This window comes from Magnolia sinica, chromosome 10 (genome assembly GCF_029962835.1).
Source record: "Magnolia sinica isolate HGM2019 chromosome 10, MsV1, whole genome shotgun sequence".
In the NCBI taxonomy this organism is placed as follows: domain Eukaryota; kingdom Viridiplantae; phylum Streptophyta; class Magnoliopsida; order Magnoliales; family Magnoliaceae; genus Magnolia; species Magnolia sinica.
Genome location: NC_080582.1, coordinates 45,601,691 through 45,627,630, shown reverse-complemented (window position 1 = coordinate 45,627,630; position 25,940 = coordinate 45,601,691). Strand labels below are relative to the sequence as shown.

Genomic DNA, 25,940 nt, shown 5'->3' with positions numbered 1-25,940 from the left:
AAAGAGAGGAGGCCAAGAGACAACTGGTCCTTCTTTACTCATTGTTCCAACTTCTTGTTTGAATCTTCTTTTAGGTTGTTAAGCCTTTCAAGAGGAACCCGCTCTGATACCAATTGAAATTGCGGTTTGCACCGCACTACTAGAAGTATGGAACTATTCTTATAGTCCTAGAGGGGGGTGAATAGGACTTTACAACTGATTGTACTAATTCAAAACTTATATTGCCTAACTTAATTGTTTTACCCATAAACTTAGTAAGACAATATAACTCTAATGACTTCTGAGCCAGTTAGAGGGTCCAATCAAATAGGCAGCTTAAGGTATACCAATAAAAGCAACTAGCCTATTTCATAGTGTGCTTGTGCATGAGCTGTGCTTTCTATCAAACTATCACATTCATTCAATCGTGTATAGGAATTTAAACATTCAAGCACATATAAGCATAATTAAACGGATGTACAAATGAACATTCGAAACACAAGCATTTATAGTGGTTCGGCTACATGCCTACTCCACCCCTTGCATCCACACTCAATCCCAGAGTGTACCGCATTTCACTATTGATGGTTTTAAATCAGGTTCACCAACAACTTTTACAGTCCTACACTAAGGACACTTATTTAGGCTCCACGCAATAGCAAATGTCCTACTCCTAGAACCCACGTTTAGGCCCACCGGCCAAGGTCCCACACAAGGCACCTAAGTTTAGGCCCACCGGCCAAGGTCCCACACAAGGCACCTGCGTTTAGGCCCACCGGCCAAGGTCTTACACAAAACACCCAATGTTTAGGCCCACCGGCCAAAGTCCCACACAAGGCACCCAATCGAGTTTGTTGATGGCAAACTCTTAGCCTCAATCTTACACAAGGATAGAGACTAAATTGTGGACTCTTAACTATGACACTTACTTGTTGGAGGAGTCCTCCTTTGTAGCTTCTCTTGGGTTGCTTGATCTTCGCGCTTTTGTCTTAAATCAGCTCCCCAATACTCCCCCGATCATGTCGCTTGGATTTACCTGTTGGCTTAGCTTCACGATCTAGAAAAACCTTGCATATGATATACCTATAAAGGTGACCAAGGTTATGGGAGTCGGTTGAATCTCTTATCTAGGATAGTGAGTGGATTTCCTAAGGGATTCAACCTATGGATGCTCTATAGTATCAAAAGGAAAGGGTTTTCCTATTGGTTTAGCCTTTGTACTCTAGAGAAGGCACGAATTCATGTTCTTCATTAAATAGGAGCTTTGAATGCGCATAGAGTAAAGGATCACAATGAAGAGAACATGAACTCGTATGGATAGAGTCCAAATGGGGTAGGATAAGCTTGGGATACACTAGAGACTTTATGCTGTCTATTTCCACTCATTTTGCAAGTTCCCACATGCCATTTTTATAGATAAAAGCTTCCAACGAATAGAAAATGGCTAGTTTACGGTGCTACCGAAGTGACCTTCGGTACCACTAAACTTACTTCAGTAGTACCGAATTATTTATCAGCAGTACCGAATTAAATTCTCAAGTTGCTGATTGAAAACAGTCTCTTTCGGTGGCACCAAACTTTGTTCGTCGATGGCAGTCGATGTCACCGAAATATCCAGTCGGTGACACCGAATTATCATTGTAAGCTTGCTGGACTGTTTTGAGTCCCTTCGATAATACCGAAGGTATCTTCGATGGTACCGAAGGTGCTTTTTTATGGCACCTTCGTCTGACCGACAGTGGACAGATTTTCCTGTTTTTCCTGTTTTGTCCAATAAATCTTTCACCAACATGGGACTTACTTAAGCCAAGACTATAGGATATAAAATACGGACTTGGGATTGGCTTATAATAGATGACTTAGGTGGGTTTTCCTATTTGGGTTGGGATCATCTATTTGTAAAGTTTAAGATCGTAGAAGCAATCCTTTGTCTTCAATGTGGCTTCGATGCTTCTGATTCAGTTGCATTGCCGGTCTTCACTTGTCAAGAACTCATCCGACTACAAGACACAACTAGTCACGTAATTGACAAACATGAGTGCAAATAAGTGCACTAATAGAAACGACCCTCTTCCCAGAACCCAATCAATCTACTCAATCCAATCAATCTACTCGATCCGGTCTATATATATATATATATATATATATGTCAAGCATGTCTGCCAAAAGTGAATTATATTGATGAAATCTCCGAAGAGCATATTACATTGAAGATTTACAAAATTACAAAGAGGGCTGGTTGTCAAGCCTCGGGGGGTTGCTCAAAAGGCGCGTCTTCAGTGGAGGCTTCAGATTCAGAGTCAGAATCCTCGAAGCCAAAGAGGTCTAATTCTGGAAAGGCCTCCTTCACTTCTTCGATGCACTTAGTGAAGGACATCTGGTACAAGGTATCTCTATCTTCCGAATACTCTTCAGAAGATTTATACTCCTTGATGACGGCCTCTCGAGCTGAAGAGATAGCCGCCTGAGCCTCGACCTCAGCCTCCTTAAGCTTCGCCTCAGCTCCATTGAGCTTCACCTTCAGCTCCCCATTTTCAGCCTCACATCGAGTCGACCTGTCAGAAGCCTCGGTAAGAAGCTTCTTCATCACCTCTAGTTCGGCCGTCAAGGCCGAAGAATGAGCTGCTGCGTCAAAACAGGCCTGATCAGCCATAAGAGCTGTAGCCTGAAACTGTTCGGCTTCAGTCCCCTTCTGCAAAAACTTTTGCTTGTTCTCCCACGCCACCTTTCGCAAGTGCACAAAATCGTGGTGCACCTTTAACATGCAATGGGCGAACTGCTAAAGGAGCTAGGAAAGATGTCAAAAGCCGAACAAAAAAAGGGGGAAATGATTCGCTTACTCCGAGGAAACTCATTGTTGCGGATATGAGGATCGCGTCTGGCGTGCAGTCTAATGTGTGGAAGAATTCCTTTTTAGGCAGATTCTGGTCTACCTAGGCAAGGAGCTCTCTTATGACTTCGCTAACTGTCCTGGAAGGACGTTCTCCTCTCTCCCGAGCCTCGGAAGGCCGAGCAGAAGACCTGCTAGCCTCACCAGCCTCTACAGGTCGAGCCTCAACAAAAAGCTTGGTAGGCCCCTGGACCTCAACGAGAGGGGCCTCCTCGCGGACAATTGCCTCAACCGCCACCTCAGCAACAACAGTGGCAGGCTCTACAGCTATCATCTCTTCTTCAATCTCCACAATAGTGGGAGATGAAGGACCAACTCTCCCCTTGCTCTTGGAGGTCGTCTTCTTCTTCTTCTTCGTCTTCTTCTCCGTCACGGTTTCTTCGAGAGAAGGTGCCTTGCGCTTAGAGAAGGGCTTCAACAAGGGACGAGCTTCAGGCATATCTGCATCAGGGATGGGAGAAGAGTTAGTTACAAATTTGTGAAATTTTTTCTAAGTCCCACAGGTCGGCAGAAGTTTTTACCTGTGAGCTCTGTATCAAGGCCTAATTTCAACAAAGGCTCTGGTTGGAGAAGCCTTCTCCAAGATCGATCTTCCTCTCCTAATGACCTCACTCCTTGAATCCAAGCAAGAGATTCGTCCCCAAGAAGAGAAGGGTGTTTGGGTATATCAACATTAAAGACATGCACGAACTATCAGGAAAACACTAGAGACCGACCAATTGAGAAATGATTAAAAAAGAGCCAAGTACAAGGAAAGTCGACCTAGATCACTGAATGTGGTGGGAACCAAGCCACAGCACAAAGTCAAGCCCGGAACCTCCCAACTGCTAGAAGCCCAAAACCACTTGTCCTTCCAGTTTTTATTGGAGGTCGGGACATCTTTAACCATGCCTCCTCTAGTCCCTCTCCAAGCGGAGATGTAATACCAGCCCTTATGAAATTTATTGGGCTTCACTTGTTCCAGATGAAGGAACTCGTCGACGGTAAGGTCGGGCTGCTTGAGGTCAAACCAAAGGACGGAACAGCCGATCATCGCCCTCCAAGCATGTAATGACCCTGGAAATTTTGTGTTATTCTTTTCCTAGTAGTTGTTTTTGGGGTAATTAGCGCCTATCTCGATTGCTTGTGAAATTCGCATCAATCACTTTAAATTGTATCTGCATGACTCAAAACTTGTAGATTAGCTAGCGCTATGTTACTCTGAAATCTGGGATCTATCGCTAAATCCAGTTATTCTGGAGAATTTTTGGAAGTTCTGGATCGGACCTGGACCACGCGTCGAAAGTCCGATAGCGATGATCTTAGGCTGTTGCGGTCACCTGGTTGGACTTGGTCTTCACCTCAAAAATCAAGTCCATGCATTAGGGATCAACTATCCCGGAGCCAACTCCAGACAAGCAAGTACCCATCTTACTATCCCCTGCAGAGGGAGCCTCAGGCCACACTGAAGCGCAACTTGAAAGATGACAACTGCTCCTTCTGGAGGATGAGTTGGTAGCTAGTCTGGCGAGGGGACTCAGAGCTCGATCGACTCGAGTATATGGTACCCCTATCTAATCTGAGCTAGGTCTGCCTCATTGAGGGACGACCTCACGGGACCCTTTTTCTCCTCCTCATCCTCCCCTATAGATTTGCCTATGTCCCCCTTGACAAGCAGGTTGCGCTCAACCCTAATCAACCACTCTGACGGTGACACTTCCAGTGCTCATGACACCCGAAAATCGGCGTCACTCATCATTACCAACAGCGACGGTGGGTTTAACATTGAGCGAAGGCTACTTGACCCACTGTCATGCCGGAGACCCCCTCCCGTGAGCTTGGTCAATCCGACATGGCAATTAGCCCAACAACTGTCGGGAAATGATGTTAAGGAAGATAAAAAGGAAAAAGGGAGGAGGTGTGTCAAAGAGCGGAGCTCACCGGAGAAAAGACGTTGCCCAGCCGCTGGCAATGTCACAAAGTCTAGTCGCCGGAAATCACTTCTGCAAGCTAAGGAAGACGATTAAAAGGGAAGGGAGATGCAAATGATTATTTGAAAGCATTAGGGTTCTCCTTATATATAAGGGAGCCACGTGGCGGCAATCTAACACCCACATTAATGAGAACCCCATACGGCGCCCCCTCGACTACCTCGTTTCGACACGTGGCGCGACCTGGTTCATCACCAAACCCTATTATCAAGAAATGGCCACGCATCATTGTCTCGTTAGTCGAGTACTGAAAAAATGACCTGACAGCCCACATGGCCTGGAGCCACGACATGCCATCTCGATTACGCCGTACACGATTAATAATACCCCTCAACTCCCGTGCTGGACACCATAACGGGCATTTACAGCGAAACAGTCCGACTTAGTAGCTTTCGACCTACTTTCTAAATCTATCAATTCGAAAGTAGGGGGGCTTACTGTTAGGGGAAAAATAGAGTGACCCATGACAAGAGGTCGAACCAACAACCCGCACAGACCAATGGGCCAAGCTACTTGGAAGGTAACTACTAACGGAAAAGGGCCGACAATACTGTAGGTCGACACGACCATAGGTCTTCGCGACTATAGGTCGTCACGACCTTCGATTAATTTTCCGGAACAACGGCTTAATGAGAACTGCTAAGCTCGACAAAGGGAATTAAAGGCTACTCGACATCGAGATAATACCAACCTCCTGATAGCTCGGTACCACCTCTTGCCTCCGGGGCTTTATCTGTCATCCGACCTTGCCTAAGGATCCGATGGGCCTATCGGTTCCTCACTAAACGTCTAGTCTTATCCAAAGCAAACAGCCCAAAGATCTCGGGAGATATGGTCAGGATCCCGGAGATCTTAGACGTCCGTGATCTAAGGAAGATCCTCGGCATCTCAGAGGCTCTAAACGGGAAAGATCTCCATGGTGTGATCTTCCCTCTCATGGAGAAGATCTCCCGACTGTGTGATCTTCCCTCTTGTATAAATAGGGAAGGCCCTAGACGGTGAAGGACACAACCCATAAACTGAAAAAAGACTGATAACTCTTTTCCTTAGAACCACTTTTTAACAAGACCCAGATCCCTGACTTTGGCATCGGAGGGTCTCCTGTGTTAGTCAGGGTCCCCCTTTCTTCTTTTGTCTATTGTGTGCAAGTGTCCACAGGTCTAAAGAGGGTTCACTGGGAAACTGCATCAACAATTATTATTATTTTTAAAATTGAACTCAATTTATAACAAAAGAAAGTTGTAACTTACTATATTAATTTAATTTAATATTTTCTTTGAACTAATATATCCAAACCAATTACAAAAGATCAACTAAACTATTATACATAATTTAATTAATTAATTTAAATAAAATGCATAAAAATTTTAAAAAAAAAAAAATCTAAAATTTTCAAGTATGCATAAGATCACCTACCTTTGAAAAATAATTTGTTAATCCAACTTGACATGGCCCTAATTCAATCTAGATCTCTCTCTCTCTCTCTCTTGCTATTTACGGAATTCTCCTTCTCTTTTTTTTTTTTTTTTTTTTTTTTTTAAGGAAAATGGAAGAGTGGGGTGGATATGACTAGACAATCCCATTGACTGGACGGTTCAAATTGGTGGGAGGGTCCCAACATTATAAAGGTTACGAGATGGTGGTGGGTCCGGTACCCATTACTATACGAAAGTAAATTTTTTATTTTTTTTATTTTTTTTAATGTGATGGGCCCCACTGTGATGCCATGATAAATCCACTGTCCACCATCTTGGCCAGGCCATGAGAGGACATGGGGGGGAAAATAAGGCCAATCCAAAACTCAGGTGGGTCACACGAAAGAGGACGGTAGGGTCAGTTCCAAAAAACAAAAAAGGATTGTTACAATAGTTGCTTACCTTGTTTATGAATTTCCTGTTTTCGATCTTCTTTACTGTGCTTTCGACGGGAATAGTGTTTAACAAAACAATGACAGCTAATGAAGAAGTGAAAAGACTATCCTTGATATGAACTCCCATCCTGAATTGTTAACCTAAACTGGGCACACAAGCATCCACTCGAAAGCCAAGCCAAGCAAAGCAAGGCCACACTTACCATTAGCAGGTTCGACCACACTTTCTGAAGCTCACTGCATTAAAATCTAATCAGCACGCTGGTGAGTGGGCTCATCTCAGTCACACATTGGCTGGATGGACGCTAACAGTTATCATCCAACCAATGCACAAGTGTCAAGTGCACAACATCCAACATGTTCAATCCGGTAAACTCATCAAAGTAAAACATCCACAACCAAAATTACATGTGGGCCTCATGAGTGGATTGGCATGATTTTGCACTGGTGATCATCATGGCAGTGTCTTCTTCTTCTTTGAATTTTCAAAGGCCCAAGCTTTTCCACATATTGGATGCCACATTCAAACATGACCCATTTTACATTTTACACTTGGCCACTGGTCCAACCATAACTTTATGGTCCACAGTCATGTTGTAAGACCTCATTTTTCAAAAAAAATAAATAAATAAATTTAAATTTAAAATAACAGCAGAAACCCGCATAAAATTGCCCGTCAACTAGAAACTGCTCTGGCAACCATACAACAGAAGATATGTATATGTGGGTTTGAGCAAATGAAAAAAGATACCTTGGTTTGATCAGACACCCTTGTCTTCTACCATCAAACAAAAATGCACCCACTGGCCACAGTGGCACATGAATGTGGGATCCGGGGACATGCATAGTGGTGGATGTATCCTATACTAGAAAACAGACCCACCCATTCATCAGCCAATCAACACGCGTGACCATTGCTTATCACTTTCCTAGCTGTCCGTCTATCTATTGAACGTGCATCCCACCAGATTTTAGTATGGAACATATGCACCATCCCTACCACCCCATCAAATCCAGATCCAACACATGATGTTGGCGATGTGACATGTTTGCGTTTGGTGTTTGAAGAAAGGGCATCTGGAATTAGCGTTACTCCCTACTTACTGAAGCTCAAACGGCAGCAGGAAACAAAAGTAGGAATGTGATTCTCAGTAATAGCGATTGCCAGAATCGTAAGAACGGCCGCCAGGGTAAGGACCCCTCGACTCAAAGCTGTGATTCCGAGCACCCTCTAGATACTGCACCCTCTCCCTGTAGGAGTCAAGCTGGCCTGCACTGGAGGCAGCACCAGCAGCAGTACCATACCCACGGGCATCACTTGGGCCAGCGCTATTCTGGTAGGGGCTCAACCCAGCTTGCTGGTACTGATGATGGCGAACCTGTGATTCCCTGTGGAGGAACTCATCTCTGAGGGCAGCTTGACGCACTCGAATCCCTGTCAGCTTCTCCTGATAATGAGCATTGATCTCGCCAATTCTCTGAAACAGAAAATGGGATGGATCATTACATAGAGTTGAGTAGCAAATGGATTGAATTAAGGATTCCAAGTCCGAAAACCCATATGTACATTGTCACCAACAAAGACAGATAGTAGTGTTGTCCTGTGGTTCAGGTGATCCAAACCGTTGGTATGATTATCCCAGAAACCAAAAAATCTCCCAAATTGGAAGATTCTAGCCGTCAAATATTTGACCTTCTCTACATTGAATATGGAATGTTGCTATATCTTTTTTCTCTGTATTTCATGGTGACCACTTTTAGTCTTAGGATATGCCCATCTGGGAGGTTTCTATGCGTGTGTACCACCCCCAGAATACCAAGTAACATAGAACATGCATGTTAGGCATACACATGAGTGTACTAATGTATGTGTGTATATGTTACCTTAGACACAGCAAAATAGATGACATTCATGTGCTCGACCATTCAATTTTTGAGTTCAAAATTGTTCTGTGCGTATCCACAAGAGACCTAGGCAGCAAACATTTGCACGTATATGTGTATGCACTATCAAATGTTTCAGCTAGCTTTTGGGAGTACTTGTTTGCAAATCCTCTCACCTGAAGAATAAAGAACAGTGCCCTCTCTCTATTCATGGATTGCATGGTGATGTTCAAGAGAAAATGTCTACATGTTAGCTTGAAATTTTTTTAACTCATCAAAGTGCAAGAGATTTCTAAGCAAAGGAACGTGTACCCAAAGGACTCAAATACATAAGAGCACCTGCTTAATCACATCTTCTCATGGAATGCTTTGAATGTGGATGGCAACTGCCAAACTGACTAAGAAAAAAAAAAACTGCCAGACTGAGAAACAGAACAGCAGGGAAACCATTTCGCAAGGAGCTTAGCTAAGCCCATACGCACCTCTCCACACACAGCTCTAGAAGTTGCTGCATGAGCCAACTTCACATGTGGAAAATCCAATCCACTAAGGTGGACCCTGCTGTGTAAATGGCCTGGCTGAAAAGCAGGCCACCACGTCATCAGGAGGGCCACACATGTATGAAAGCAATGTACAGTAACATACACGTGCTCTGTTTAGTGAGCAGACCAGCCTGATTTTTCATTATTGGGCCACATCATCAACATAGTGGATGAGTTGTTCAACACAAATGCGAGTTTCACACGTGGCCACTGCTCACATGTAGAAGTGCATGTGGACTTATTACAACTTTTCGCAAAATAACATACATTATCATTCCTTTTATCTATCTTTCTTTCTTTCTATTTTCTTTGAGAAGCAATGAAGTTTATTAAGGGCCTGTTTCATTTTCTTAATTACTGGTAAGTGCCCACTTTTTACCATTGTTCGTTTTTTTCGAGAAAATTGAAAATCATGAGAATTTTAATTGAATTTCATGTATTTCTATACGCACAAAAGTGTGCGGCCCACTGTGATGAATATGTTATATCCATGCCGTCCATCCATTCCACAAGCTCATTTTAGGCCATGCGTCCAAAAATGAGGCAAATCCACAAATCAAATGGACCACACCACATGAAACAGTAGTTATAATGGATCTCAACCGTTGAATGTCAATATCTTCCTAGAGCCCACGCTAATGTTTATTTGTCATCCGACCTGTTGATAAAATCATACAAACATGGGTAAAGGGAAAACATAAAAATCAGCTTGATCTAAAATTTCTGTGGCCCCAAAGCAATTATCAATGGTAGGTGCTCAGTTCCCACGATTTAATGCGGTGTGGTTCACTTGAGCTTCAGATTTGCCTCATTTTTGGGCTCATGCCCTAAAATGAGCTGGCAGAACAGATGGACGGCATGGATATGAATATGATTTATACATCATGGTGGGCCCCACAGTTCTTGCGCCCAAATTTGATGCAGGACAATTAACCACTTGCTTTAAAAGCTCAAACTATTAGAGCGTGGCGAATTAATCCCTTTATCTCATAGCCTAGGCCCCACATCTCATGGGTTAGGACCTCGGCGGAACCCCCCTCGTGGGTCCCAAATCACAAGGGTATCGCCTCATACGAGCCGCTCACCCCGAGTGTGTCCCCACATCCCACAGGCTACCCCACTCGAGCCCAGTGTGAAATGCGCATTAATCACCCTCAGTGAGGAGTCTCGAACACAAGACCTCCCCCGTGGGCCTCGCCCACCCTGAGTGTGCCCCTGCATCCCACAGGCGACCCCACTCGAGCCCGGTGTGAAAATGCCCCTGCATTAAAATTTATTCCCGCCTCTGTTTTGCGCCAAAATTTTCAACCTATCAACATCAACTTTGGGATAAGAGGAAATACAAGTGTAAGTAATGATAGCTATTTACAATGTATTTACATTGTAATATAGAAATCAAACAGGCCCTAAAGAAAAGTCTAAGGTTAAAACAATACAAGTAGTGAGCCACAACAATCAAAAGACAACACCCATACCAAGTTTCACGTCGATCCGTCGCAAGGTGTGTACGTAGTATTCCGCCGAAGTTTCAGCCCCTCAGATGGGCCAAAATCTGAAAATTTGTTTGTGCACTGCTGCAGGAGAAACTTGGATACAAAAGTGGGTGAATCTGAAGGTGGAAGGTGTGTAGAGGGTGATGGATATGGTGCATAAGAAGGTGGAGATGATTTGGAGCGGATGTGGCTTCGCACCACGGTAGTTAGCCCTTCGAGGAAGGGAAGACTTCGCACCCAATTCGATTCTTCAATCCAAAGAGGGGAAGAAACGCAGGAATTTTTATTCATAAAGCATCATTGCAATACCTACATGGGATTGCTATACTTATAAGAAAATCCTAAACCCAAAAAAGATAAAATTACCCTTGTGCCATGTGTGCGCACTAATACCAAAGTTAAAGCAAATATATACTAATCTAAGCAATCAAAGTCATTCATGAGATTTCTAATAACAAAAATAGTCAAAACTCAAAATCCTAGATCATCTAAAGTAGTGGGCCACGATCATGAGATCCGATGGTAGAATCTATGTGATGATCGGGTCCATTCCAATGCTCCATAACGCAACCCCCTAATTATGAAGCCCTCCAAAGATGTCGCCGTTGATCCAAATCGAAAGTGGGACCGCCTCCTCTTCGAATATGTGCATAGGGGGGGCGTGTGCATGATGTCCCCATCACAAAAACCTAGAAATCAGAGAGCCCACTCCCTGATGTACATAAAAGCCCCACATGACCAAAAAGAATAGCCAAAATGGACCCACAGCGATCCCTAAAGCATAAAATTTTCCTCTCACCTCAAAGGCTAGCAAGCAAGGCCAGCCACCATCTCGACTTTCTTCTTGGTGCCGCCGGTATGCCAAGCAAGGAACCACTACCCAATGAATTTTAAAGATTTACAAAATCCCCCACACTCCCCTAACAAAAGCACAATGAATGAAAAGGTTATCCACCGATTTTGCATCTTTCATCCACAAGAGGCAGACATTAGGGAGCACCATAGCCCTCTTGTGCATATTATCTATGGTGAGCACCCTGTTCCTTACGATCAACGTGAAAGACGCTACCTTGAGAGGAGCTCCATAGGACCAGATTTGGGCCTGTATGACAGCACCTCACACTGGACTTCACCCAGGAAATTACACCGTAGAAAGCTTTCACGGAAAACCTTCCCGATCCATCTTTCAACCAAACCAACGAAACCTTCACTCACACATGGCGAAGGCCAGACCCCTTGAAGAGGAGCTACGATAGCAGGAATCATCATTTTCATCATAATAACAGTCCCAGCTATTTGGGCCAGTGAAATAACAGACTCTTCTTTTCTTTTCTTTTTCTTTCTTATTATAAAGATGGGATAGCCAGCACTATGAAAGTTTTACATAGGCACCAACAAGATTTGGAAGTTTTCCTATACGTGATCAGGCAGCATCTTGAGTCATTCTAGAAAGAAATCATAGGCATTTGTCATGGACAAGGCATTAAAGATATTAACTGACCTCCCTGTGCCTGGCATTTTCTGCATCCTCTGCCTCCTGCTGCTCCTTGGTTAATTTCATAATCTCATCAAGGAATTTCTGTTCAAGGCTTTCAAATGTCTGTGGCAGAGAAGATTCCTCATATCCAACGTCCATATCTTGCTCATGGGACTGGGCTCTTGGGTCTCTGTTCGCTTGTTTGTCTAGACCCAGCTTTGAATCAGATCTTTGACCCTGAAACAATGACCGAGCTGCATCGCTCCCTTGACCTACATCACAATAAGTTAACATCTCACTAATTAAAAGGGTGTGTTTGGATGTACTGCAAATTAAAAATATTAATGTCACTGCAAATTCAGACCACTATGCATGAATGTACTGCAAATTAGAAAAATTAAAAAAAAAAAAAAAAAAAATTAATGTCACTGCTAATTCAGACCACTATGGGTGCATTTGGATTGGATATACCCCAAATTGCAATCAGTGGGTATGTTGGAGGAACAATTAACAATCTGGAGTGACACATGTTTTGGGGCAATGCGAAGAATGGGAATCGCATTATGGAGGATACCATCTTCTGTCCTTTCTGCCCCATATCAGCACATAGAATGCTTTCGGTCCTACCCAGAGCATAATGGATGTTAATTTGGATGGAAGGCATCCAAACACGGAAAAATAAATGAACATGAACAATTATTGCAAATCCATATTGTATATACACTAAAATGAACATTCAAGGCGTATGCAACAAGGACACTCATGTCAAAGTTCAATGTGTGTACTAAAGAGAGGAATTATAGCGTCCTCATGCATCAGGACATTAGTGCCTCGATGCACCCATTCCTTACAACTGGGGTAAACAGTTTGATGATCCAAATGGTTGCTTGGACGCACCCCAACATAGATGGGGATGGTCCAAAATCTTACAGATATGAAGATCACGACACTTCAAGCAGTGTCATACAAATAGATGGTTACAATGCTGGTCCAATGTGTGTGTGTGTGTGTAAAGCAAACAAAAAAAAAGTTGGGATAGCTAGGAACTTATAATTTGGAAGATTTTGGGGCATCCCATCAACTGTGAGGCCCTCCATATCAACAATCCAGAGGCACATCGAAACACCAATCACTTCGGATAGTTCCCCTTACAAAACACCCAATTTCATTTTCCTTGCACTTTGGTATTAGTTACCCTTACAAAACACCCAATTTCATTTTCCTTGCACTTTGGTATTAGTTATATACTATTAATACTGCTTTGGTGTACATCCTTCAACACACACACACACACACACATACACACACACACACACACACACACACACACACACACACGGTGTATCCCTTTTTCTTTCACACACACACACACACATACTGCTTTGGTGTATCCCTTTTTCTTTTCCATCCCACATGCACTCTTCTATTTGTTCTTCTTTTGCTTTCTATATATTGTCCTTCCACAAACTGAGTTTCATAAAAATTAAATATTTTCAGTACTATCATATAACTTTATAGATGTGTCATCGTATCCAGAGTTTCATGGCTAAAACCTCAAATCCATATGACTGAGACCAACAAAACCAGTCCATCTCCAAGTTACAAGTCATGCAACATTTATATGCTGTCAAGTGCTTTCTCACCACTCATAAGTGAAACAACCTTAGTTAAACAAAGAGTAAAGGGATGGGAGAGCAAACTTGGGAAGCATCTATTTCAAAATGTTGGCAAATGTATATCTAGATAGCAAGAGTGGGAGGCTGGGAGCACCAACTTGGGTAGAAGATTCAGAGGGATATCGAGGCACATGCTTCAAGTCAATTAGGAAGAAACTCTGCGACATAGCTGGCGCAAAGGACCAAAGGCTTGACCCCTCCTCCCAAAGGTTGCTACAAAATAAATTTCGATTGACGGGTGCTCCAACGGCAATCCTGGTCCGGTGGGGGTGGGAGAGTAGTATATGACAGCTCAGGAAGCCTTCTAGTTCTGGCCGATTTTTCAGGCTTGGTATGGCAGACTCCCCCTTAGCAGATACGAAAGCAGCATTACAAGCAATTAAAGTGGCCGTAAAATTAAATTTCTTCCCAGTAATCATTCAAGGTGATTCAGTATATGCCATCTCTTGGGTCAACTAAATAATAATAATAATAATCCCTTGGAGAGTTACTAATGAGATCAAGGAGTTGCTGGATCTGGTTGAAATCATCAAGAGAATTTCTCAAGTGACTACAGGGAAACGAAAGATTAGGCACATTTTCTCACCAAAGCGGGTTCTTGCATTGTTTCAATGCCCATTATGGACAGGAGATAAGTCTCCATGTTGTATCTGTAGTTTTCTTCTTTCTTTTGCTTTTGCTTTTGTTTGTGTGGTTTCTTTCTCTTCATCAATAAAGTTACTATCCATTTAAAAATTAAAAAAAAAAAAAAAAAAGTTTCCTGCAACTAAGCTCCTAGCAATGATTCAAACCTTTTTTTTTTCTTTGAATGATAACACGATTTATTGCAAAAGAGAAAACAGGAAAACAAGGGGAGAAAGAAAAAGAAAAAAAAAAGGATGATGTGAAATCATCTCAGCTACAAAGAACCCAATCCCAAGACACCAAAAAACTCAACCCAAAAGGAGATGGCCCAATGCTCCTGGAGATGGGCCAGAATGGACATGAAACCCCACTTGCACAAGACCCACTCCAAAAGAACAGATTGGATCTTTCTTCTTATCGAATCTAGCAAGGAAACTTTTATCTTCAAATATCTTAGATTCCTCTCTATCCAGATGCCCCATAAAACGGCAAAAGTGAACAAAGACCAAAGAATCTCACCACTTGGAGGGAAGGGCCTTTGCTCCATCCAAGAAAAACTGCTGAAATGGTCTCGCTAAGGACCAAAGAGATACCGATGAGCTTGAAAAAATGGTTCCACATGTCCAATGCAACCTCGCAACGGAGGAAGAGGTGATTGAGAGACTCTTCCGCCTTTCTGCACATGATGCGCCTATTAGGAAACAAAATATTCGTTTTCTAACAACTCAAACCTTATACAATTAAACTAGTAGTGCAGCTAATGCATGAGTCTCATGCACAGGGGGATGGATTTATCGAACCATCCCATGAGCTAGTTCACACCCCTTTTTCAACTTCTCAGTAAGAAATACAAATCGCATTGAAGAGGAGGATACAATGAAAAGCTGAGAAGGCCTCTAGCTGAATGCTAAAAATCCTGAGCATCTTACAGCATTTGCTGGTAACACAACGTCATCCCATTGACTTCCCAATGGATTTGGGCTACATTGTGTTGACTTTGAATGTGTTCTCTTCCTACGCCCAACACTTCAACCTAAACCATCTTCAACCCTAGGTAATATAGAACATTACAATAGATGCCAACAAGATGCAGTGGAACTCTCTGCTTTTCCCATCAGATGACACTGAATCACCCACAATGAGCATAGGCACGTCAGCAAATAATTAAGGCTTGGAGACTATCTTTCATTTTTAGTCAGATTTGAGCCATTCTAGCAGGTTGGAAGTTTCTTCTCTCATGTACTGTAAAAGCCAGTGACATGGCCAACTCTCTTGCAAAAGAAGATAAAAATCAAGAGAATTATTCCTCATCAACCTCTGACATCCTTCCCCTCGGTTGTTCTCTTTCTGTTTTCTAGTAAAATTTACTTCAATTCCATAAATTGGTAAAAATAGCTCTCAAACCATGAGTGAGAAAAAAAATTCCATTTACATATGGTCCTTTGGTGAATGCTATCATTTGTAATCCAGTAAGGCATTTGGAAAGAAAGAAACAGTCGATTAAAAAAATTTGTGGAGGTTTTCTTGGATAGATTTAGAAGAAACCATTTGAGAACATATCATCAGGCGAGCACTTACTGGGAATGATTTCCAGGGGGTGTTAGCAACATATTAATGAGGAAATGGAAGGAGGTTGTGATGGTAATTAAATAAACAGAGTCGTGATGTAAGCAACCACCCCAGGTGTGTAAAGAAAAATTATAGTAATATGATCAATGGATTGTCTTTTGTAAATCAGGCACCAGCCAGGGAATGATGTTCCCTTAGGCTAGCTAGACAGGGAAATTCCAACAAGGCAGAATTTAAACTCTTATCTCTTACTTTTAACGAGAATTCCAAGTTCGAATCTAGACTACAGAGTCCATTTGCCTATGTAGATGGAGAAGGAAATGGATGATACTGCCAACACCTTGGCTAAAGAGGTATAGCGGTAGTGGTCTCTGTATCAAGAAGTGCATTTTCCATTCTATGATGTACCTTTATTGCTAATTTTATGAATTATTACCATCTATCAAAAGAAAAGAAAAGAAAAGTAGATCGTACCCCACATCAGCTGGCATACCTATGAATAGAAACAGTACAATTATCAGTCATTTAATTAAGATGCAAGCATCAATACCACAATTTCGCAGTCAAGGATGCCACTGAATAGCTAATGGACTTACCTTCTTTGCCTAGATGAAGTCTAAAATGTGGGGAGTAGAACTTACCATCTTTGTATAGATGTGAAGGCAATGCATCCGATCCTTTTGGTCCATCTCTATCCCATTGCCATTGTCCCTCTGCTTTTGAAGAGATGTATTTATGCTCTTCATCAGTGGGGAAAGCATCTGGCCTTCCAGGAAAATGGTTCATTGCAGAATTATGTTGCATTCTTTGAGCAGACATTTGCTGCATATGAGCAGCAACCAATGGATTGACTCTGGAATCTGCATACTGCCCCTGCCGTCTCATCCTTGTTGCTTGGATTGAGAAAGAATTAACCTAACAAAAAAAAAAAAAAAAAATGGCAACTCCAGTTTCTTTTTCTTTTTCTTTTTTCTTTTTACAAAAGTAACATGGCAACTCCAGTTATTTCCAGGAAAACAAAACCAAAAAAAAAAAAAGGCAAGAGGCATATGTCATGTTATTAATACATAATTAAGAGTAAGACCTCATGGATCCTTGACATACAATGAAATTGACTTAATACAGAAGCCAAGGGGAAGCATATGCTAGAAATATCTGTCATGCCACTTGGAGACGGGTTGAAGAAAGATGCACGATGTAGAGAAATACTGGGTGTAGATTTTATAATATATAAAAAAAGTCCCCGAGGATCATCTTCTACTAGGTTACCTTTTTCATTACAAAACTCAACCATGATTGAAGATTCCCCTCTAAATATTCCACCTATTAATCTTTAGGACCCAGTCAATGACAACGGGAAAATAACTATTGGCTTGGAAGAGGCAATCTCTCGGTTGGTGGGCAGCTGAGCACACTGATTCCTGCTGCTTTTCGAAATCCCAGCAGTGGTATCAAGATGCTTCAAATAGGGAGGTATGGAGGAGAAATGTAAATACTACTTTCTTGATTGGTTCAAGGTGCTGAAGCCCAAGAAGCCAAACTATCTCAGAATAGGCAAACTCCACAGCGAATGTCAATTGACAGATGGACCATGGAGTCTCTTCAATGTTAGTTGGGAAATGTCAGAAACTTATGCTGTTGGGCACTTGATGATTAGGGCCTGTTTGTTTCACAGATTTCCCTAGTCAATGAGATGTGTTGTCATTACAATTTCATCATTGTCAAACCAAACACGGGAATTGTCAGTCAAATGCATATGCATTCTGGAGACAAGGAATTTGTAATAATTGCACTTTTCATGCAATTACTGTGAAAATTTCGAATCCAAACAGCGACATCAGTGTTTTTTAGTGATGATTTGACATTAAAATAATGTAAAAATGTCATCATTACAAGTTTACCGCTGATGAACCAAACACAGGAATCAATGGTCAAATGTAAATGTTGTCAGGAGACGGGTGAAGTAATTTGTAAGCATTGCACATTTTACATTACCATGGTAATTGGTAAAACAAACATGCCCTTAGAGGAAACGTTCTCGAAATGTGAGACATATGTTTAGGAAAGGCAAGAAAACCAATGTTAAATGTACATGAAGGGTTTGTTTAGTTAAGAGACAAAATATATACTCACATATATTGCAATCATGTTTAATCATTCCACCTTTTACTTATAAAGAAAACCTTAATATTAAAATATTTGGGATCAACTTCAATAGATTGGGGGCAAACTGCCACACTTGTATTTCAAGCACTTGTTTTTTGAAGGTTAATCAAAAATTTATAGAAGGCCCACTTTCAAGCAAGACAAGAAAAGAAACAAGGAAGAGAACCCCCTGCCCCCCAATAGAGATGTTCTGCAAACGGGCCAAGAGGGGCATTAGGGGCATTAGCTCCGCCAACTCACTATCCAGCAGATTCCTCTTGCAAAGAGCCGTCTAGCACACCAGGGGGCCACTATGAGAGAAGCAATCCACTACTTTCAACTCTTCAAATGGCATTAGTGATGCAGGACAATTAACCGCTTGCTCTAAAAGCTCGAACTGATAGAGCATGGCAAATCAATCCCTTTATCTCATAGCCCAGGCCCCACATCCCATGGGTAAGGACCTCGGCCGAACCCCCCTCGTGGGCCCCACTTCACATGGGTTCCGCTTAACACGAGCCACCTGCTTCACATGGGTGGCCCACCCCGAGTGTGCCCCTGCATCCCACAGGCCACCGTACTCGAGCCCAATGTGAAAATGCCCTTGCATTAATTAGACAAGCCAAAGTAGGGAAGTCTTGATGCAAAGGATAATCGTTGAACTAAGTGTCCTCCCAAAGCTTGATTCTTATTCCATCACCTAAGGATAAAGAGATTCCTTCCTAGAACTTTTTCTCTTAAAGCCATTATAGACGACCATCTAGATAAAGCCCTATAAAGCCCCCCCTGAGACCGTACTTGTAAGCTATGACCTCTTGCCAAAAGTGTCATTCCTCTATCCCGAATCGCCATAGCCATTTGCCGAGAAGGGCCAGATTCATACTACACAAGTTGCATAATCTAGCATCGCCGCTTTTTAAACAAAGCGGACCTACACACCGCCTCCCGTCTCGAGTGGTGGAACTTGTTACCATCTTCCAACCCCCTCCACAAGAAATCCCTTCTGAGCTTGTCCAACCTCTCCTGCACTGCATGCAAACATTTAAATAAAGACATAAAATATAGTGGCGTGTTAGAAAAAGCTTCTTTGATTAGGGTCAAGCAATTGCCCAATGAAAGAGCAACTCTTCCACTTTGACAACTTCCTTTCGATTCTCGTTATCACCTTGTCCCATAAATGCCTTGCAGGCTTCCCTATGCACAATAGGAGACCCAAGTAAGTGGAAGTAAAAGAGCCAACCCTGCAACCAAACATCATAGCCAACCTCTCGACCTACTATGGAAGTGGTGAATGCCTAACAACCCACTTTTCCCAACAATGACCTTCAAAACCGAAACTGCCTCGAAACACATAACCATCTTGCGAAGGTTGTCTGCCATCGCAAGATCTGCCTCGCAAAAGATAATTGTATCGTCGACAAACTGAAGATGTGAAATCCGATTTGGCCACCCTGAAGCCACTAATGACACTAGTCACTTGACCTTTGCCTAGCAAGCAGTTGAAGGCCTTTGCTATGAATAGAAAGAGGTAAGGAGAAAGTGGGTCCCCTTGTCTAAGGCTCCCAGACGGCTTAAAATAGCCTTTCGAGGATCCAATCACAAGCATTGAAAAGAGGGAGACCATATGCAGGCCTGAATCAACATTCTCCACTTCTCTCCACATCCCAACCTACACAACAAGTAGTCAAGAAATTCCCACTCTACATGGTCATAGGCACTCTCGACGTCCAATTTGCCAATAACCCCTGGCTTCTTCTCTTTAAATTTAGCGTCAATCCACTCATAAGCTATGAGAGCACGGTCCAGAATATGTCTTCAATTACAAAAGCCCCTTCGGTTATCTGATATAACACAACCCAACACTCGGAATCTCGAAGCAAGGATCTTAGCCAATATCTTGTACGAGCTCCCGACAAGGTTAATGGGATTGAAATCTTTTAAGCTTTCGACCCCTTCAACCTTAGGGATGATATCAATGAAAGATGCCCCAAGCTTAGAAGGTAATTGATCTTTCTCAAAGAATTCTTTAACAAATGCAACCACATCCGCCTATAGACGCTACAAAACACTTGAAAGAAGGTGAGAGGAAATCCATCTGGCCTGAGGGATTCTTTCTACTAAAATTGTCCACATCCTCCTTAATTTCCGATTCCAGGACTGTATTTTCCAAAAGACCAGCTTGTTCATCCGAGAGGTTGTCGAAATGAAGATTATCTAATCTTGGCTGAATCCAGTGCTCTCTAGATACAAAGCTTCTCATAGTACCCCACCATCGCCCCATAGACCTGCTCCTTCTCGAGCCTCAAACCAGCCACAACAAGGGAGTAAACTGTTGTTTCTAGCTCTCGCCGAAGCAATGTCGTGGAAAAAAGCGCATTTTCTTATCTCCTCTCGAACATTGTCTCCATTTTATCTCTTCCTCCTTTAGAAGTTATGAATAGTCTGATACGATTTTTAAGCATCTCTCTATTTCCTCATCAGCCAACACACGCTTTTCCTCTTTAAAGTTAGCATGGAGATCATCCAGAATGCCTGCCCTTCCGCCAGTCTTCAGCTTATGTCACCAGATTGCTTTGCATTACCCTTTCTAATTTTGCACTCTACCTAAACAGGCCCTTAGAGATTACTGTTCCAACGGCAAAGGTCCTCATCCAAGAGGATGTGAGTGTGTGATCTATGCAATCAAAGCAAGTATTTTACTTTTTTTATATTATTATTAATGGAAATTTATTAGAGCAACAAAGAGAGCTGAAAAATGCAGTAACACACAGGAACAAACATGCACCGAAAGGCCACCCACGACGCAGGAAAAAATAAAAACAACCAACTGCTCCAACAAAGAGGGAGAGCTTGCCTCCTGTTGCAACTCTACTTCCATCCATAGTAAGAAAAGCCAAGCAGAAGCACCGGCCTTCCACCAGTGAAATTGGATTCCCTAGGAACATGCACAAGCTGACAGACTGATTTCTGCACTGGTACAGCACTTCCTCCAAAGACTCCGCAAGCCTCGATGGAAAAGATCCAGAAATAGCCCAGGAGACAGAATTTTAGGAATCCCTCTCAAATATGATCAGTGCAGAGCTTGCCATCTCTGGACACTCATAGATCTCTGCTAGTCGCAAAAAAAAATTTCAGGCTGGCTTGAAACCAGCATTGGCGAGAAAAAGCCTTAATTTTGTATTGTCTTTGACTCAGAAAAAGAGCAGATTGAAAATGGAATGAGAAATCGATCTGACAGATTTTCTCTTACCACTAAAAATCCGATTACTCCTTTCAAGCCAAAGGAAGACCAGAACAAACATGCCACATTTCGATCAAAGGAATCCATTTTCATTTACAAAAAAACCTTTGCCCATCAAATGGGGTAATGATTTTCAGAGATTTTAATGAAGACAAGCAATGATCCAACATTTCTAACAATTAAAGGTTAATGGAAGGCAACATTCAAGTTTGACTTGATGGCCTATTCTTCAAAACATCTTGTTGTGATAGTCAATCAGGAGATCAATGATTAACATTTTTTTTTAATCATAACTCTGGTCTTGGTAGACTACATCAAGGTCCTTTTTTTTCTTTTTGTGTGTGCGTGCGTGTGCGTGTGTGTGTGTGTGTGTGGGGGGGGGGGGGGGGGTTGAGCAATGGTATGTTGTTGAAAGAGAGAGATAATGGATAAGTTTTCATCAACTTTCAAGAAACTATGGCCTGCTCCTTCCCTCTACCAAGCGATTAGCCAAAGAATTAGCACCTCTAGGAATAAAACTCAAAGACAGAATGCATAGACATCGGTTCTTTAATTTCGTTTTAAGTTGGCTTAGACCACTTGAAGTCACCCTCAATGATGATCCCAGAATAACATACAAGGTCTTTGATAAGCTTCAAGTTGGTATGAGTCACTAGTACCAATCGGTCCTCAAAAGAAACAAACAAATTTTCCTCGATCATACCTTACCGTCCCTAATGGGGACATCAGAGGACCTACTCGGGTATACCAGAGACGGAGGCGACCACCCACATCAACGCAACTTTATTTGCGGATGGGAGACGAGTTCCAGATGGGGCTCGCTCGGCCATTTTGAAGACCCCACATGCATTGGACGTGCATCAGGAAGACTCCACTTTAGGATGATGCATGTAGGCTGCTTAAGAGACCATTTTAGTCATAAGATTTTTATTTCGTATCGATTCGACCGTTGGATCTTGTCGACAGGCCATCAGGTCACCAGATCTTTCAAATTTGGACCCCTTGGACTCTGATCTTGCTTCATTTATGTTTTTTGTTATTTTTAGGATTTATATAAAAAGAATGCATTAAATAAGAAGTTTCCATTTAATGGGGGTCAAAAAGCACGCGTTGTCGTAAGAAATCACTCAAATAATAACCAAAATGAGTTTATGTAATACAAATGTAAGCTTATAATAATTAAGACATGCAAAAGTAAATGCATTTAAAAAAATACACATTTATGGCCACATTTCATCCCTACATAGAATGACAAGGTGACTCGTAATCATTGTTCAGATCTTATGGCCGTTGAGAGTAGTACTGTGGCCCACTATGAATGTGCGCGGGTTATCCATGCTGGCCATCCATTTTTTCAGCTCATTTTAATAGTTGTTTCGAAATTTGAAGCATGTCCAAAGCTCAAGTGGACCACACCACATGAAACATTGGTAATAATGATTTTCAGAGTTGAAACCTTGGTAGGGCCTACAGTGATGTTTATTTGTCATCTAACCTGTCCATAAGGTCACAAAGACATGGATGAAGGAAAAACACAAATAATATATTGATCCAGATTTTCTTAGGCCTCATGGAATTTTAGACGTTATAATTTCAATTCACTGTTTCTGTGGTGAGGTCCACTTGAGATTTGGATATAATTGGTTTTTGGGCTAAAGCCCTCAAATTATTTGTTAAAATGGATGGACGGAGTGGATAAAATATGTAAATCATGGTGGACCCCACATAATTTACTCAGTACTCAAATAGATTGGTACTTTAGTCGGTGGGTTAGCTACGACGGGTTGAGCGGCAAGACTTTGGTCCGTAGTGACGTGTAGCTGTTATCTGGCCCACCATGGTTTATGTTTCGTATCCACACCGTCCAACCATTGGAAGATATCATTTTAACGTAATAGATAAAGAATGAGTCAGATCCAAATCTCTAATGAACCATACCACATGAAAACAATAATGATTGGATATCCACCGTTAAAATCCTCCTATGGCCCAGTACTATTCATCTTGATATTCAATCTATGATTACGGTCTAATGGATGAGGGCAAAAATTCAAATATTAGACTTGATGGCCAATACTTTTATATCAAAAGTCTTGTAATGGTCTACATTAGTTCGTAATGTGGTCCACTTGAGATCAATGGGATATACCTCATTTTTGATCTCATACTCTAAATTCAGCTCTCTAAAAATAGATGGACGTAATGATACAATACATACATCATGGTGGGGCCTTACGTTATGGTGGCCCAACGAATTGTTTAATGTTGAAAATCATTATCTCTGCCGCTATTTGTGGTGTGGTCCACATGATGCTTGGATTTGAGTTTTTATGGATAATGCCCTAAAATAATCTCTAAAAATGAGTGGATGAACGGTGAGATATAATAAATACATCAACTGTGGGGCCATGAACTTTAATCTCCCTTGAACCGTTCGTACACTCGTAGCTCGAGGAGCGTTAGTGCTAGTCCAACGCACGTACATCTAGCACCTCTAGGACACACATTCCACTTCCCTTTTGATAAACCGACCGACATGGCGATTTTAAAGCATCCCAAAAGTCTCTCCCCAAATTTCGATTTTTTTTTAAATCCCAAATCAAATCCCCGTAAGCTTAGGTAGAATTTGATTCCATTCAAAGATGATTCCATTCAAGGAACATACAAGGGTTTGATAAGGTTTTTCAAGTTGGTATCGAAAGATCACTAGTGACCAATCGAGTCCTAAAAAGGTAAGAGAGCAAATTCTTCTTCTTCGATCATACTTTTCTATATTTTTCCGAATAAGAGGGTCGCCGCTAATGTCGGAAAACATCGGCATTTGTTTTGACCTACTCGGGTATATCCGAAATCTATAGGGAGTTGGCGATTTGCCTGATCCGAAAATCAACGCGATACTATATCGAAAATATGGGCGACATCTAGAAGAGAAACGAAATCGATTGGGGTCTCGCTCGGACCATTTTGAAGATCGGCACATGCATTGATCGATTGCATCGCCGATAGACTCCACTTTAGGATGATGCATGTAGGCTGCTTAAGAGACCATTTTAGTCATAAGATTTTTATTTCGTATCGATTCGACCGTTGGATCTTGTCGACAGGCCATCAGGTCACCAGATCTTTCAAATTTGGACCCCTTGGACTCTGATCTTGCTTCATTTATGTTTTTTGTTATTTTTAGGATTTATTTGATGGTTGAGATTGATAATAAGTGCTTTACTTTTCCTTTTTTGGATGATGGGCCATTTTCACTTACGTGAGTGGCATAGTTGTAATTATTCTAAATTTTTAATTATACAAGCCAAAGGGGGGGGAGGGGCGGGCGTCCAAACCTTGTAGAGTTATTGAGTAGAAAAAAAAAGTTCTCTTGTATGAAGGAATTTTCATTCTTGTGTTTTAGGGTTTGTGAGAAACCCTCTATACCATTTGAATTATGGAAGGGTAGAGGCTTGTTTGGTGGTGGATTCCCACTAACTAATGAGGACATCACGTCACATACACCCTTACCTACGTATCAGAGGAGGAGGCGAGCCACGGACACCGATTTCCCTGTGACTAGGTGAGCACCCGTGATCGTGCTAAAGACCCCATGTGCATATGCGAGCATCTGAAAGACCCCACACTGGAAAAATGCACATGACCTGCTCTATGAAGTGATCCAGACCATTGGATCAGAGGGACGTGACGATCGAGCCATTGATCATTGATCGTCCACATCAACTTTAGATTTTTATCATATTTTATGATTTAGTTTTTTATTATTTTATATTTGGAGACATTATGAGTGTTTTAGTTGATTTTATTTATACTATGGCTATTTTCGTTAAAATTCACAAGACGGGGGGATTATTTTAAGTTTTTAAACTTCTTGGATCTATAAAAAGAGAGGGGCGTGTGACCTCTCTCCCATTGGATTTTGTGAATTTTTTTTATTTTTTTTATTTTTTTTTAAAAAGACATTTAAAAAAAAAAAAAAAAGACGGCAAAAGCTCTTGCTTTCTTCTCCCATCTTTATGCAATTTGAAGATACTTCCATATGATTTGGAAGGAAGATTGGTACGAGGTTAATGTTCATCAACGGAGGTGCGAGGTCTCCATCTATCCCCACGTCATCTTTTTTTTCCCCCATCCAGGTATTTTCTTCAGGTTCTTAATTCTCTCATCACAGATCTTCGTCTTCTCCCAAACCAACTTTCTCATACCCATCGGCAATCCAAATCCTAACCGACCTAAACCCATCCTCCCACACTACAAGCGTGACCGTACGGCCACATGTGTGAATCTCACCTGCCCCTTTTGGTTTCCCACCATCATTATCAAAACCCTTTCTTTCATCCCCGAAACCCTAACCCTAAACCTAAAATTCCTAATTTTCCTACTTTCCTAAATTACCCAAACCCTAATTTTCACCCTAGGTTGTATTAGGTTTCCTATTTTGAAATAGATTATACCCTATGGTAATTAGATGTCCCCACATCCATTAGATCCTAGTTTCTTTTTATTCAATGATCTTGTGTTACAATGTTAGTAGCTTAGGTCAGGATTATGCATGACTCTCTTTTGATTTTCATGATATT

The 25,940-nt window shown here is 41.8% G+C and overlaps 1 protein-coding gene across 3 annotated transcripts in view; it reads right to left on the bottom strand.

The window, feature by feature from the left end:
* Window positions 1–7,330: 7,330 nt before the first annotated feature.
* The window catches only part of LOC131258349 (uncharacterized), a 32,859-nt gene continuing 14,249 nt past the window's right edge, over window positions 7,331–25,940 (bottom strand). Inside the window, exons 1-4 of one of the 3 annotated variants that reach the window (XM_058259613.1) lie at window positions 16,616–16,753; window positions 14,925–15,081; window positions 12,130–12,377; window positions 7,331–8,187 (exon numbers count right to left, since the gene is read on the bottom strand). In XM_058259613.1, coding sequence (XP_058115596.1) covers window positions 7,858–8,187; window positions 12,130–12,377; window positions 14,925–14,952 — 606 coding nt within the window. In that variant the 5' untranslated portion in view covers window positions 14,953–15,081; window positions 16,616–16,753 and the 3' untranslated portion in view covers window positions 7,331–7,857. Of the gene's footprint in view, window positions 8,188–12,129; window positions 12,378–14,924; window positions 15,082–16,615; window positions 16,940–25,940 lie in introns of those variants that run through there. The other 2 variants (XM_058259611.1, XM_058259612.1) reach the window with 2 other exon arrangements.